At 44.0% G+C, this 15,931-nt stretch overlaps 1 protein-coding gene across 9 annotated transcripts in view; it reads left to right on the top strand.

The window, feature by feature from the left end:
- The window catches only part of Ankfn1 (ankyrin-repeat and fibronectin type III domain containing 1), a 348,355-nt gene that overhangs the window by 216,820 nt on the left and 115,604 nt on the right, over window positions 1–15,931 (top strand). For all 9 annotated transcript variants that reach the window (XM_087569238.1, XM_087569239.1, NM_001447300.1 and 6 more), the window contains 2 exon segments: window positions 6,443–6,637; window positions 7,758–7,871. In XM_087569238.1, the coding sequence (XP_087425364.1) occupies window positions 6,443–6,637; window positions 7,758–7,871 (309 nt within the window).

Below are 15,931 nucleotides of genomic sequence, written 5' to 3'. Positions count from 1 at the left end.
GAGAAGCCAAAATGGGCTCTAAGTTTTGGATTTCCACAGGACAAGCAGATCCGACCTGATTGTTGAACCTCTCTACTATAAGGGTTCAAACCTTTAAATCACTAAGATGCCTTGCCTTACTTCTTTTGGCATTACTACCTTAAGCCAAGTTAGCTGCCGAATTGTTCGAAGGTTGTCACTTACGATCAGCAAAGATAAATCTTATTAACTGCCCTTCTAGGTTGTCCAGAGGATATTGGCTCTCAGCTCAAGGTTTATATTGAAGTGACCTCGTTTTCTTCTTAGAAATAACAGATAGCGTTCACTTTGTCAACCTTTATGTGTGTGTTATGTTTCTAAAAAGTCTCTGGAAAAGACTTTTTTTAAAGACCTGGAACAAGAGATTATTATTTTTTTGATGGAAAAATACCAAGCTATTTCATAAGAACAAGCATTTGGGTTTATTTAATGTGTGTCTCTAAAAACCGAATAGAAGCAACAATAATAAAAAAAACCTGTGTGGAGATTATCGTTAACTTAGCATGGTTTGTGAGGTGGGTATCATTGTCAAGCCAGTTTTACAAATAAGAACCTTGTGTTCAACATGGTGGAGTGAGTAACTAGAACTATAGGTCTCTCTCTCTCTCTCTCTCTCTCTCTCTCTCTCTCTCTCTCTCTCTCTCTCTCTCTCTCTCTCTCTCTCTTAAAGAGTAAAATACATTTTAACTTTATAAAACACTTCCAGGCATATACACAGAGAGAACACACAAAAATGTTTCAGAAAGACAATTTGTTTTACATACTTTCATCCAACAGAAAAGAATCCGGAAAGCCAAGACACGTGTGAACCTTTTCTTGCCCAGCGTCTGGTCACTGGTCATCCTCCATAGCAGTAAACAAACAGACAGAACACAGGCAGAAGGGATCAACTTATTCAGGCCATGGCCACCGTGTTGGCCAAGAAGGTGACCTGTGGATATTCAAGGTGACTGAAGTCTGCGAATGCAATTAGAAGATGTGGGACCATAAAAAGAGGCAGTGGGCTGAGGAATACGGAACAGTAGTGAGACCAGGGCTGGAACTCGTGTGGCTATTCGTCGTGTTTTGTTTAAAAATGCACAGCATGTCTAGACGTTCCTCCACCAAAGAATGGATAAAGAAAATGCTGTACGTTTACACAATGGAGTATTACTAGACTGTTTCCTTTTTCCAAAAATGACATCATGAAATTTGCCAGCAAACAGATGGAACCAGAAGAAAATCATCCTGCGCGAAGGACAGATGGATCTCCCTGGGACCAAACATCTATTAAGGATATCACATGATCTCTAGAGTCACTGCTTCCCTTCAAGGATTATCTCCATTCTCAGAAACAACACTTTAAAAATCGTATTCCTGCTGAAGAGAAGGATACTTGTTCAGATTCAGAGCTGCTTGGGGATGGAGGAAGCTACCTTAGCAGGAAGTGAACTTGCAAGACAAAGAGGGGGTGGGGCGGGGAGGGGCGGGGAGGGTGGGCAGGGCTGGCGGAACTGTAAAAAGACCTATCTAAACTGAGCACAGTGATTCTTCTATCGTCGAGATGAAGCGATTGTCTTAGGTCTTGTTTATATCATCAATAAGAAAGAGGAAAATTCTGGGCGGTGGTGGTGGGGCGAGACTTGAATCCCAGCACTTGGGAGGCAGAGACAGGAGAGACAGCCTGGTCTGCAGTGCAGAACGAGAAAGAAGAAAATACTCAACTATAAAAAGGCATGTTCAGTTGCAAAGTATTACCATTAAAAAGGACTGTATTCTTTTTTTTTTTTTCAAGAAAATCAAATAAATTATTCCGTCAAATCCTCTATGAAAAAATTAAAATCAGGAACTGGCGAGCCAGCCTGGTGGTTGCGGGTGAGTACTGCTCCCGCAGGAGACCTAAGCTGAGTTCCCAGGACTGAGATCACGTGGCTCATGGAGCCCTGTAACTCCAACTCCAAGGCATCCTGCACCTCCAGTCACACACCCACACACAGACGCACAATAAGACAAAACGTAAAAATATTCACATCGACTTGCATGTTGCCCTCACTCATAGTTTCAAACTTTATGCAATTGTCTGTCTGCCACGACTCAATTCCCAAATTGTGAGTTAAGAGCAAAATGATGAAATCACTAAGGATCTGCAATTCCTAAGCTAGATCCCAGCACTTGAAGTCCACTCAGCCCCCCCATGACTATTTATCTCAGGATTTAAACAGTAACCCTAATTGTATTCTTTGAACACCAAGCCCCTGCCCCACCTCCCCACCACCACCACCACCCCCATCTCATAGTTAATTAGCTGGGCAGGTCTTATAACAAATTCTGAAGCGCTGCGTGGTAGAAATACTGTTGATAATTAAACACCACAATAGCGGGGAGCCTGTTTCAGGAGCCGTGAAGTGATCTTAGCCCAGCCGGACGGCTTGCCACACACCCACAGACCCTCTATTGTGCTGGCTACGGCCGGCCGCTCGGAGGGACAGTCGCTGGGTTGGAGAAGGGATCGACTGCCAGGAGGTAGAAAAGGCTAAAGCTTGCAGAGATCAGTAGCGAGCCAGGCTAGAGAAGAAAACAGACTGTGGAGAGAAGCGAAGAAGGAGTAGAGAGACCCAAGATAGAGAAAAGTAGATGGGGAGGAAGAATGGGCCAGAAGACAGACACCCCCACGCCACCCACAGCCAACCAGCCAGCCAAATTGAATGCGCCAACTCCAAGCTGAACGGTGACTGGGAAACTGTAATATATCAGTAATACGTTGGTTCATATTCATTTTGATTTAGTAAGAGTTCTCGGCGGCGGTTAAAAAGACTGCGAATCGTGCTTCCCTGGATTTCGGCTTCTTCGTCTTTAAAATAGGGAGAGTGAAAAGGTTCTCATTCTCGAGTCAAATCATATTAAAAATAAATAAATAAATAAATAAATAAATAAATAACAACAACAACAACAACAAAAAGGTTCCCAGAACTAGGGTGTCAAAACCTACCCTTATCACGCTTCCGCTCATGATAAAAATTACCCAGCCCAATATAATTATCATATTCACTCGCTTTTGCCTAAAGTAAATTAACCCAGTTAGCTTGATTATCTCATCTGAACAGATGCTGCTGTTGGCAGTTAAGTGGGTCATTAATAATAGGCAGAAACATGACTGCTTTATAAGTCAGCTGGTTTGGTAGCAAAAAGAAAAAAAAAAGAAAGAAAAGAAACTTTCAAAAGAGTGTTTTATTAAGCTATTAAAAAATCCATAGGAAAAAAAACATAAAGATTTGCCTGGTGGGATGGTTAGAGAACAGAGGCTCAGCCTCGTGCCTTTGAGATTTGTCCACTCAATTACCTGTAACAACGGAGGCCAGTGAGCGCAGTCTCGGGGACACCTGGGATTGAGCCTGGGGGAGGGGGAATTACGAAATACTTTCTCTTTTTTCAAATAAAACAAATCTCCAGTTTGAAGGGGTTTCCCCCACAACTCTCATCTAAACAATTTGCTTCCACTCAATTCTGCATGTTGAAACCAGTGTTCTAGAAAAACGCAAGACACGGGAATACTGTGGTTCCGGAGATGCCCTCCGATTCCTACCCTACCGGATCTCGCCACAGAACCGTCCCACTTTGCAGAGCACTGGGCTGTAGCCCCTCTTGGACTGTGCACCTGGCTGTGAATTCTTAAAGCGCCCTCTTGGTAGACTCTGAAAGGGCAAAACTGCTTCGTGTGAGGAAGAGGACCAAAACCTAGGAGGAGCAGAGGGTGCAGGACTAAAAAGTGTTACGAGGGGGAATGCAGGAAAAATGTCCCGGGTCGGGGGAGGGAAAGCCACGCACAGACCTCAAGAGAAGCTGTCCATCTGAAATGCCACCGGGGATTCCCACCCGTAATAACGGTTGTGGATATAAAAATTAATAGGGGGGATTTCATAGTATTAGAAAAATTTATTTTTATAAATCATGTGCCTATCACCCGAGTGTTGACGCATGCATGCAATTCAAACATCGGGCTTACAATAAAAGACCCACTGAATAACTTAACAAGGACAATTCCCCCATTTTCTCTGTAATTTGGAGTGGAAGGAGGAGGGGGCCGGTGAGAGAGAGGGCCCAGTTACTGGGTCAATTAATCAACTTGAAAACTCTGACACAAACTCTGACGCCTAACCATGTCTAAAAATACACAAATGTATACGAATTTGTTTTAAACTGTCAATGCCTATATTTAGGGCCTTCCCAGCAAGCCTATAATGAGACTGTGTTTGAGGGCTTCAGTCATAGCAGGCTCTACCATTAATCTGAAGTTAGTTAAATTAACAGCATTTAGCACTGGCCTGTCAGTCCAAACTACTCCAGGAAATTGCACCTTGAGGCTACTAATATTGCCAATTTTTCCACTGGAGTGTGTGCTCGTGTGTGTGTGTGTGTGTGTGTGTGTGTGTGTGTGTGTGCATTTTCCCCCCCCAGTACCTCCATATTCCTACAACATCACAGTCTCACTACATCCAGCACTTACATTATCATTTATTCTGGCCTCCTTTAGCCTTCCCGAGGGGATTCTACACAGCGTAGCTGCTCGGTCAAAGAGATTTTTGGCTTTATATTTATTTGTTTATTTTTCTGTCATGGCTCATGACTGAGGCTTTAAAAAAGGGAGCGTGACAGTATTTCGAGTACATGATTGACTGCTACGACAACATTCATTAACCATGCCAAGCCTGCAGCTGAACACAGTCCCGGCTGTTCTGAGCAGCCATTCTAAGAAGAAAGAAGAAAAGAAAAAGGAAAGGGGGAAAAAAAAAGATTCAGCTAATTTTTCATTGACCTCATCTGTAAATAAATTTAGACTGATGGTTCTCAGGGGCAATAATAAATTAGTATTCATTTCCTGTAATTAACGCAGACATGCTTATGAACACAGAGTATCTGAATATACAACCACCTAATTTCCATTTCAAAATACGCCTAACACACTTTCACTTGAGTTATCTTCGTAATATTTCCCCCATTAATTATAAAGAATGAAATGGGTGGGTTTTGCTTCCCACTCATCAGAAAAAAAAATATTGTTTTGGTCACAGGGAGTGTCAGACACATTCTTACGGGGAGCGTCAGACACATTCCAGTAACACATCTGCAGACCTTGCCTCTGACTTGCGTCTCTGTACCTGTGGTCCTCCACCACCATTCCAGAATGAAACTGTCTCCTGTCTTGCCACTGGTTGGGAGAGGCTCCTCAGAAGTGACAGGTGACCACCTAAGCAGACAGTCCCATGCAGACCACAGGAAGCAGCCTCAAAGGCATGCACAAGAATGGGCAACTTCTACCACTGGTATACATTTGACCACACAGGGCAGACTGAGTAAACACTATGATGTAAGCCAAGTGAAGCTTGGGATGCATCAGTGAGATCCAAATACAAACCTCTAGTAAGCCTTGCCCTCGGGACATGGATATTTCTGGACAAGGTGCATTCCTGTAACCAGACCACAATCAAAGATCAATGTAGGGTTCGGCCATCAGAACCCGCTAGCTCAGATGTGGCACCAGTTTGAGACATTTCATTAGCGGTGTACAAACTGGTTAATACTAATAGGATCCTAAGGCATACATGCAAAGTTTTCTCTATGCTAAGAAGAATGTGAAGGGGTTTGCAACCCATAGGAAGAACAACAATTTCAACCAACCAGACCCCCCCCAGAGTTCCCAGGGACTAAACCACCAACCAAAGAGTACACATGGAGGGACCCAGGGCTCCAGCCGCATTATGTAGGAGAGGACAGCCTTGTCAGACATCAATGGGAGGAAAGGCCCTTGGTCTTGGGAAGGCTTGATGCCCCAGTGTAGGGAAATGCCAGAATGGGGAGGCAGGAGGTGGGAGGGAGAGACCCTCATAGAAGCAGGAGAAGGGAGGATGGCATAGGGTATTTCCAGAGGAGAAACCAGGAAAGGGGATAACATTTTAAATGTAAATAAATAAAAAATCCAATAAAAACAAACAAACAAAAACAAGTCAAAGGAAATAGGAGGAGGAGGAGGAGAGGAAAGAAGAATGTGATAAGGGCAGAAAATTTGAGCTGGCTTCCACCAAAAGTTTCTTTAGAAAATCAATTCTGGGAGAATGTAATCTGACCCGAGAATTTGCCCCACAGCCTTCTTGGCCCTGTCCCAGATGTTTGTCCCTCCAAATGTCATCGATACAATCATGACCAAGTATGTCACTGGGAAGCATGTGTCAAGATGGCCAAGGAGCGAAGGGACTGTCTTAACTTGATGAATTTGCCACTAGATAGTGAATGTCATATTAGGCCTTATCAAAGTAAGATCATTAATAAGAAACACAGATCCCAGGGTCTCAAGAGTTGTTTTTTTTTTTTTCAAACCAGGAGATACCAAGCCTAAGCCACTGCACTTCCCAAGGAGAGCTGTCTATCATCCTGTCTCTTTTCCTCCCAGTTGTCAGCCTGGAGAGCCGAGCAATGCATCTCAACACACTAGTCCAGGAGGCCCAAGACAGGGTGAGTGAGTTGTCTGCCCATGTGGAGAATGAAGGCTTCACTCTGGACAACACAGAGAAGGAGAAGCAGCTGAAGGCCTGGGAGTGGAGGTACCGGCTCTACAGTCGCATGAAAACTGGCTTCGAACATGCCCGTGAGTATGTGCGAGAGGCTGGGGGCGAATTAGGAGGCCGAGCTTTGGTCTGAGACAGCCAGGTCTTTTACTGATTGCATTTTTCAGCTCTCCAGCGGTAGATGACTGTTGTCAGCCTGTTTGGGGCCAGAGCTCCGGGAGGCTGTAAATGGGTCTTTTGTCTTGCTTGATTTGCTGACTCCTGATTGGTTCTCTGGCCACAGCCTTGAGCTCTGGGTGCTTCTGGCCTCCCTCCACCACATCCCCACTCATCCAGCACTTTCCCACAGCTACGCCCTAATGCCTAATGACCCAATGGTCTGATGGCCTAAGTGGCTATATTTTGGGATGTGGAGTTGGAAAAATATTTATTTGCCTATTTGTCCGGCTTCTGCTTCAAGCTCAAGTTTAAGGTGTTTTCCATTCTCTACTGTATTTTTTTTTAAATGGAGAACGATAAACCAAAGAACACAACAGAGAGAGATAGTCAACTGGCCCATGAATTCTGCTTTTATCCTCATTTCCATTCTGTATGCCAGCTTTTTTTGCTGGGGTAAGGCAGTCCAGGATAATACTTACTGGCCGTGCAGAATGTTGCTGACTGAAGCCCCGGATGAAAGAATATATACTGTTCAGGTGTTTCAGACACATTAAACTTAGATTCTATAGTATTTTTATCTTACCCCAGAAGATTTCCCTAAAACTAAAATGTACAACAAAGCACTAAGCTCTCATTCTAAAAGATTTTATTTAAGCAACTAAAACAATCTGGAGTTTAACTTCCAAATTGAAAGAGAAAACTCAGTCCCATCCTTTAAAAGCCTCTCTGGGAGAGAGTTAAGCACCAAGTGCAGGAACTGAGGAGATGGGTCCATAAGGGCCCGGATTTGTGTCCCCAGCACTCAAATAAGAATCCAGGCATGGCCACACCACCCACAGATTTAACAGTGGCAGAGTGGAGGACAGGAAATCGATTGCCTTTTAGACTTTGGGTCTAGCTCCAGGTTCAATGAGAGATCCTGTCTCAAGGGAATAAAGTGGGGAGTGATTGAGCTTCCACTATTCTTTAAGGAGGCAGAAATATGTTTGAAAAGGGTTTGAGAAGCTAACACGTCGCCAATGATTTCCCCTTCTGTGCCAGGAGCCCCAGAGGTGCCAGCCAATGCCTGTCTCATGGTAACCAGCAGCACGTCTCTCACAGTCAGCTTTCAGGAGCCCCTCAGTGTCAACGCAGCTGTGGTGACCAAGTACAAAGGTAATGAGCTCTCCGTCTTCTCTCCCTGTTCCTTTCTGGAAAGATATCCAGGGAGTGGGGATGGATTGGGCAGGTTGAGTGTTTGGTTTCCACACTGGTGGGATTGTTTTTATCCCCTTTACTTTTGAAGCCAAAATATAGCCATGCACATCATTGTAAAGACTGGGGGTGAGGGGTGTGGTGTGACTGAGGATAAGTCATGGGGATATTGAGCAGGACCAGGCTGTCATTCCTTCAGTGAATGTCTCGTTCATGTGTGCAACAGATCTTTTCTATGGAGCATAAGGCACAGAGCAAAAAACAGAGCTGATCTGAGAGCAGGGAGGCTAAAGTGTGGGGTACCAATAGAAGGAGCAGTAAACATGGAAACTGACCACTATATCCCCACTGACAGTCACTGGGGCCAAAAAAGAAGATAATGGTAGGATGGTGGCATGGTCAGTAAAGTCCCCAAGATACTTGGCTTTGAAGAACAAATGGGAGCTGGAAGGAGATGTTGGGGCCAATGTAAATTCTACATGGAGAGAACAGTGAATACAGCTACCAATGCAAAGGAGTACTGGGACAATCAGAGGAGGGGACTTACAGAGGGTCTGGGAGCAGAAAAGAATTAGAATAGAAGCCAAGGAGTTAAGACTTCATACAGTGAGCTTCAGAGAGCCCTTGGATAAGATGGGGACCGGACTACAAGTAGATGTCTGAAGTACTTTTAGTGTGCATGATGGACTGGGGGAAACTGACAAGGATTTAGAACTAAAGAAAAATAATGAGATATCTGTTGAGAAGCAAGGTGTGGCAGCCTGAGCCAGCTACAGCAGCAGTACTGGTGAAGGACAGGAAGGGCCCATAGGAGGAAGAGATGGCAGGACATCACCAAGCCAGCCAACCCCATGCACAGCCCCTGCTGTGTATTAAGCACTGTTGGAGCTTGCAGGACACTGCTTACAGTTCTTACAGCTGCATCATGAAGCAGTGCTGTTTATCCTCCCTTTACCTACACTAGGGATGATAAATTACAGAGTTTGCCTAGGGGTTCACAAAAGAGTCCGAGTTCCTCCACTCTGGGCACGCATGAATGTGGGAAAGGAAAGGTAATCTGTCAGCTTTCTGATCCACAGGGACATTCAGGAAGACCCCGTAAAGCTCTCTACCCACGCTCCAGGGTGCTGGTGGATGGGAAACTGTGTGTTCGAGTCCCCACCCCTCTCTCTACTCTGTGAAACTATCTACCTAGAGCACAGGCCTTCCTTTCTTCTACCCCGGGGTTTCTTCTCAAGAGTACGCAGTCTATCTCTGCAGTGCATGACAGCTTTCTGGGGGCTTGGAACTGCCCAGGTTCCCTCTATTTGTAATAGCTAAGGTAAGAGACTGCAAGTGGATTGACTTGGTTATCACTGGATTTTCTGTGTCAAAGAGAGGGCAACTTAGACTGCCAATAGTCTTGCACAGAAGCTCAAGAACTGCGTAGAAGTTCGAGCGGTGCATAGAAGAAGCCTGAGACTAATCCAACCGGCTCAGTATTTCCTCTCTCCGTTGTCTCATAGGCCAGGATTGACCCTCAGAGTTGGGATTGGACGGCAAGGTTAAGCATGGACAACCCCTCCTTTTACTCTCTACCTCTCGCCAGCTCAGGATTTTGATGAAATGTTTCATCAATGGCTGCCCAACTTGACAGTTCCTTCTGCTATGCGATTAGTGAGCTATCAAGAGCTCATCTGCCCAGCTCTTCCTTATTTAACCAAAGCCCCAGCAAATTCTACCAGTGTTCACGTTTTTAACTCTTCTCTTGGGATGCGTTTGGGCGAGGTGGGAAACGAAAGGTCGCAAACAGAGCTCTGTGAGTAACTGGAGAGGATTAATTAAGCATTATAAATAGAATTGTCTGCTGCGTTGTGAAGCTGGCTTCCTTGCGCTAATTTCTAAGGACGTAAACAGAGGCCTTAACCTGATCACTCTGAATAACATTTAAAGCAGCTGGCAGCCTACTGTGTCCACAGAGACAGATGGGCAGTTTTTTAATTCAGGGGTTGAAGTAATTATTTAATTGTGAAAATATTAGGAAAATTACCCAGAGACAAAGACAATTATTTTGTTTCCTTTAAAAGGAGAAGGAGGAGGAGGAGGAAGAGGAGGAGGAGGAGGAGGAGGAGGAAGAGGAAGAGGAGGAGGAAGAGGAAAAGGAAGAGGAAGAGGATGAAGGGGAAGAGGAGGATGAGGAGGAGGAGGTGGTGGTGGTGAAACAATTGAGAAGTCCTCAGAATATAAGGACTATTATCTAATTGCTTATAGGGAAGGCTTAAGCCTGCAGTATTTGGGGTTTGGCAAAAGGCAGGCCACACTCACCCTACGCTCCAGAATTTCAGAGCTCAGCAAAACCTCAGGCATATCTCAACAACTAAATGTTTTCTCCCTTCGTGCTTCAGCCAACGTATATTCAGGGGTTAGGGGCGGAACCTGGCTCTTTGTCATGCCCGTCTGTTTACATTCATCAGCATGGTTTGGAGGAGTCTGTGTATGTACAGAAGTCTTTTGTGAGCATCTCTTTGGGAGCCTTCTTAATACTCTGGAGTCTTGCACCAGGCCAATTGCCATCTCCTTGTGGGAGATTAAAGGTGTCCATTACAGCTTAAAAGCCAGGAAAAAATGGTTCTCAGTGAAAACCACTGGGTTCTCCTGTCTGCATTTTCACCAACTGCAGTAAGATGGGGCTGTTTTGAGGTGTATCCTCCTTGGATGCAGGGTCCTTTCATCCTTCTGTCTCATCTCACCAATCTCCATGGTTTACAAAGAGCGGCTAGAGTTGTCACAGATGCTCTGGGGTTTGGGACCATCGCCAGAGCCTTGGTCAACATTTTCCTCCTCATATCCTTGGGTAACTGGCCCCATCTCCTCATTTGGAGATTACACGCTATTTTTCTGCAGGCCAAAATGGAATGGATTTTCAAAGTAATTTTTTTGCTCCTTGCAGGGCGAGGATGAGGGGACTGGAGCCTGGATAGATGAGAGGCAGCATCCTGGAACAGGTGCAGTTACCTGTTACAGCCAGGAGTGAGCATCTGTCTCTCTGTGTCTCTCTTGTGTCACTGTCTATCTCTTTCTGTCTTTCTCACTGTCTCTGTCTCTCTGCCTTTCTGTCTCTCCCCCTGTCTCTCTCTTCCTTCCTGTTTCTGTTTCCCTGTCTCTCCTTGTCCCTCTTTGCCTGTGTCTCTCTGTCTCTCTATCTCTCCCTATCTCTCTGTCTCTCTCCATGTCTCTACCTCATTGTCTCTATCTGTCTCTGTCTCTGTTTCTCTGCCTATGTCTTCTCTATCTCTCTGTCTCTGTCTGTGTCTGTGTCTCTCCCCCTTTCCTTCTCCCTCTCCTCTCTCTCTCTCCCTCTCCTTCTCCCTCTCCTCTATCTCTCCCTCTCCCTCTCCTCTCTCTTCCTCTCCCTCTCCTCTCTCTCTCTCTTCCTCTCCCTCTCCTCTCTCTCTCTCTTCCTCTCTCTCTCTTCTCTCTCTCTCTCTCTCTCTCTCTCTCTCTCTCTCTCTCTCTCTCTCTCTCTCTCTCTCTCTCTCTCTCTCTCTCTCTCTCTCTTCTCTCTCTCTGGACCTGAAGTAGTGACACATGTGGCTTGCCAATTACAAGATGCTGTGATAGGTAATACAATCTGTAAGTGCTAATCATACTTGTGAATATGCCCTTCCCTGCCTCTCTTCCCACCTTGTTCCCTGAGAAATTAGAAGCCCCAACCCTAGGCTGTCACGCTCCTGTAATCCCAGCACCCAGGAGATAAAGGCAGGAGCATCCACACCAGCCTGGGCTACACAGTGAGTTCAAAGCCAGCCTGGGATATACAATGAGATCTTGTCTCACAAAAAGGAGGGGTTTGGATACAGCTCAGTGGGAAGCTGCTTGCGTGGGATTCATAAGGCTCCAAGTTCAATATTTAGCACAGAGGGAAAAAAGTCCTAATGTCTGGTCCTATCATTGAATTGCTTGGCTGCTCTTTTTTTTGCTCACATTGCTTGGCAAAACAAGCATGATGTCTTCTCATAGAAGGTGCCAGCACCTTCTAGGAGCTTGTAGCATATCTGCTGGTGTCTCTACCAACCACCATTTCCAGGTTCCATCTCAGGAGGAAAAGAAGTCCAAAAAAAGCCTAGGGACAGATCTGCTTCCAGGAGGGAATAGTCCACCATATGCTCTTGAAACCCCTCCGCTGATAGTGTTACCATGTGAGAATCACGCCATCTTCTTTCAAGACTAGAGAAGAAGTTAATGTCGTGTGCGGCACATGCCCATTGTTTGGTGTTCCCACTCCTTTCACTACCATTACCGTTTCCCCTCTTGAACCTTGTAGTTTCAAGGGCATGTATCTAACAAGAAATGTGAACAATGGCATTGAGGAATACAATGATTTTCCGTGTTTAATTGAAGAACTAATCCAAGCATGAGCACGGAGCTGCTATCTTGGTTACTAGAGTAAAGCCCTGCTAGAATGTCTTGAAGAAAACAATCCCAGTTTGATTTCAGAGAGGGAAAGATGACCTATGAAAGCAGTAAAAAGGACAGAAAATGTTATACCCAGAAGATCCACACCTCAAGGGATCAGCTTGCTTCCTTAAGTATACAGGTTAAAAAAAAAAAAAGTCGAGGGGGTTGGAGAGATGGCTCAGTGGTTAAGAGCACTGACTGCTCTTCCAGAGGTCCTGAGTTCAATTCCCAACACCCACATGGTGGCTCACAACCATCTGTAATAGGATTCGATGCCCTCTTCTGGGGTCCCTGAAGACATGGACAGTGTACTCATTAATACATAAAATAAGTAAACCTTTATTAAAAAAAGTAAGTTGAGGAATTAAATATATGATGGTGAACTTAGAAAATCCAGTGAATGAGAGGACAGGGAGACTGGAAAGTCACTTTGCAAGAACCTCAGGTCTGAGCTGTGAAGGTCTCTGGGCCTTTGCTGTCCTGTTTCCCTTCACCCATTGCTGTGGTGTTAGGACCCAGGCAACTCACTCACCAAAAATCTTGTAAATTTCCTTCAAGTCTTTCCCCAATAATCTATACTTAAAGAGTTGCTTTTCTTTTACATATTCTGATCAGTTATTTTTAATTAGCCTTCAAATAATACAGTGCTATCTAAAAAGAGTCCTTCACCCTTCCTGGAGTCCCACATCCCTAGCACAAAATTCTGAGGTAGATCTCTACAGATCCTTTCCTGATGCCCATAAGCATGTTCTCCTGTGCCACATAACGGACGGTGATGCTTCAGTCAGCAGCAGACTGCCTAAACCACAGAGGTCCTACATGACTTTATCCTCCAGAGAGGTAGCTGTTCATACAAAGGTGAATTTCCTCAATAACACCCTCTCAGAATGTAACCCCAAGGGTACGTGACAAATGACTATACATCCAAAGGTTTATAGCATTGTGTGATCTAGTATAAATATTTATAGCATTGTGTGATCTAGTATAAATATTTATAGCATTGTGTGATCTAGTACAAATATTTATAGCATTGTGTGATCTAGTATAAATAGTGCTACACTGTATTATTCAGCTTTAATAACCATGACAAAATGCTCAAGGGAATCAACTTAAAAGAAGGAGATATTTGTCTGGGTTTTCTGTTCTAAAGATTTCAGTCCAGAGTCATTCAGTTCTATTACCCGCTCACCTAATAGAAACCAGGAAGCAAAAGAAAACAGAAAGAGAAAGGCAAAGTTTCAAGGCCATGCCCCGTCCCCATGGCCTCGGTGGTTTCTTACTGGTCTTGCTTCCTAAAGGTTCCCTCACCTCCCAAAGGTTCTCATACACTAAAGGTTCCATCATGCCCCAGTAACACCACAGGCTGGTGATCACTCATTTAGAGTGGGATCCATGTGGGATGTTTAAAATCTAAGCCACAACACGCCACCTGCCTGACCCTACAACAAGACTATCGTCTTTCAACTTAGTGATATTTCTTTTCAGTTCACAATATACTATATTTATGTCTAGGTTGATGCGTTTGTATCGTCTACCTTCTGTTTAACAGTTGTATAATATTTTCAGGCCACAGACAGGAGCGTAGGTTTTCTCCTACTGATGGACATAGGTTATTGGGTTTTTTTTAAAGCATGGACTTTGTGTGTGTGTGTGTGTGTGTGTGTGTGTGTGTGTGTGTGTGTGTGTGTGTGTGTGTGTACATGTAGAGGCCAGTCAATAGCTTTCATGAGTCAATTCTCTTCTTACACCATGTAGGTCCCAGGTCAAACTCAGGTCATGAGGCTTAGTGGCAAGAGCCTTGACCTGCTGATCCAATCCCATCACTTACTGGTTTGTTTGTTTTAACTTTTTTCTAGTATACCAAGTTACAATCTTAGCACTCATATATGCCTCTATCTTACCTATCTCAGTTTTTTTCCTAGAACAGTTTACCAGAAGGAGACTCTATGCATTCATACACACTATTGTTGACTTGTCTTTATCTAATACCAATAAGTAAATGTATAACATATATTAATATATATGGGAAAAATCCTTCCTCCTGGTAATCTATTTCAAAATGTCTCTGATGTTACACACATTTTCTTTTACAAAGAGTTAACTTGTCAAATTCAGCTTTAAAAATCTTCCTGGGCTTACACTGTCTTCCTAACAGGGAGAGATTTCTTTCTATGAGCATGTTTGTCTGAAAAGGTTGGGTTTATATGTATGTAGGGCTGTATAACTGTTTTCTCTCTATGGGATCTTCTATTCATCCTGTAGGATTTTGTATGCCATGTATTTCACAATATTTGTGACTATTATGAGTGAACTTTATCTTCAAGATTTTCTCTAAGTGGTTGTCTTAGTTAGGGTTTTACTGCTGTGAACAGACATCATGACCAAAGCAACTTTTATAAGGACAATATTTAATTGGGTTCAGAGGTTCAGTCCAGTATCATCAAGGCTGGAACATGGCAGCATCCAGGCAGGCATGGTGCAGGAGGAGCTGAGAGTTCTACGTCTTTATCTGAAGGCTGCTAGGAGGAGACTGGCTCCCATGTGGTAAGAAGGGGAGGTCTCAAAGCCCACCCCCACAGGGACACACTTCCACCAAGGCAGCATCTACTCCAACAAGGCCACACCTCCTAATAGTGCCACTCCCTGGGCCAAACATATTCAAACCACCACACCCGTCCTTGAAAAGTATCAATTCTAATTCCCTACATACCGAATAGGGAACATTGGACAAGGAGGACTGGATAGAGAGCACTGGATAGGGAGCATTGGTTATTTTTCTCTTGTCTCTGCTTTTTGACAAATTTTATCTAGTAGTTTACCATTCAATATACTGTCCACTCTGATAGGTTCTCTTGGTCAACGTAACAAAGTTTTATCTTACTTCTAGTTTGCCACTTAATTTTGATTTACATGAGAAACACAGTACCTCAGTGTTTTAATTCACTTTCTAAATCACTGGCCTCATCTGGACTAAGACAGTGACACAGAGTCATACAAATACAATCATGTTGTTTTTAAGACACAGTAGCTTTAGACCCTTTATTTTTAAAAAGGCAAATGTTTCTGGTGCCAGAGAGATGTCTCAGTGGTTAAGAGCACTGACTGTTGCTCTTCAAGAGGCTCCAGATTCATTCCCAGCACCATATGATGGCTCACAACCATCTGTAACTCCAGACCCGGAGCATCTGACAGCCTCTTCTGGCCTTTGGGGCACTGTACTCATGTGATGCTCTGTGTGTGTGTGTGTGTGTGTGTGTGTGTGTGTGTGTGTGTGTGTGTGTGCAGGCAAAATACATACATATGGAACATTTATTCATATATATGCCTATATAAATAAATGATTTCTAAAATGTATGTATTTCTGTCTTATTTGTTGCTTGGGCATTTGTTTCTTTAAATCACAGTATCTTTGTTTTGCTTACTTTCTTCTTATTAGTATATTTTAAACTGTAACTTTTATTATGAAAGATCAGGGAGGACACCATTTTGACTATGAAACTAACTGATGCTTGCTTTGGCCAAAAGCATGATCATGCTAATTTTCCTAATGCTTGCCCAACTGAGAGACAGTAGTCATGTCTGTT

This window comes from Rattus norvegicus, chromosome 10 (assembly GCF_021556685.1).
Source record: "Rattus norvegicus strain SHRSP/BbbUtx chromosome 10, alternate assembly SHRSP_T2T, whole genome shotgun sequence".
NCBI classification, from domain to species: Eukaryota; Metazoa; Chordata; class Mammalia; order Rodentia; family Muridae; genus Rattus; species Rattus norvegicus.
This window is presented reverse-complemented; position numbering and strand designations above follow the sequence as displayed.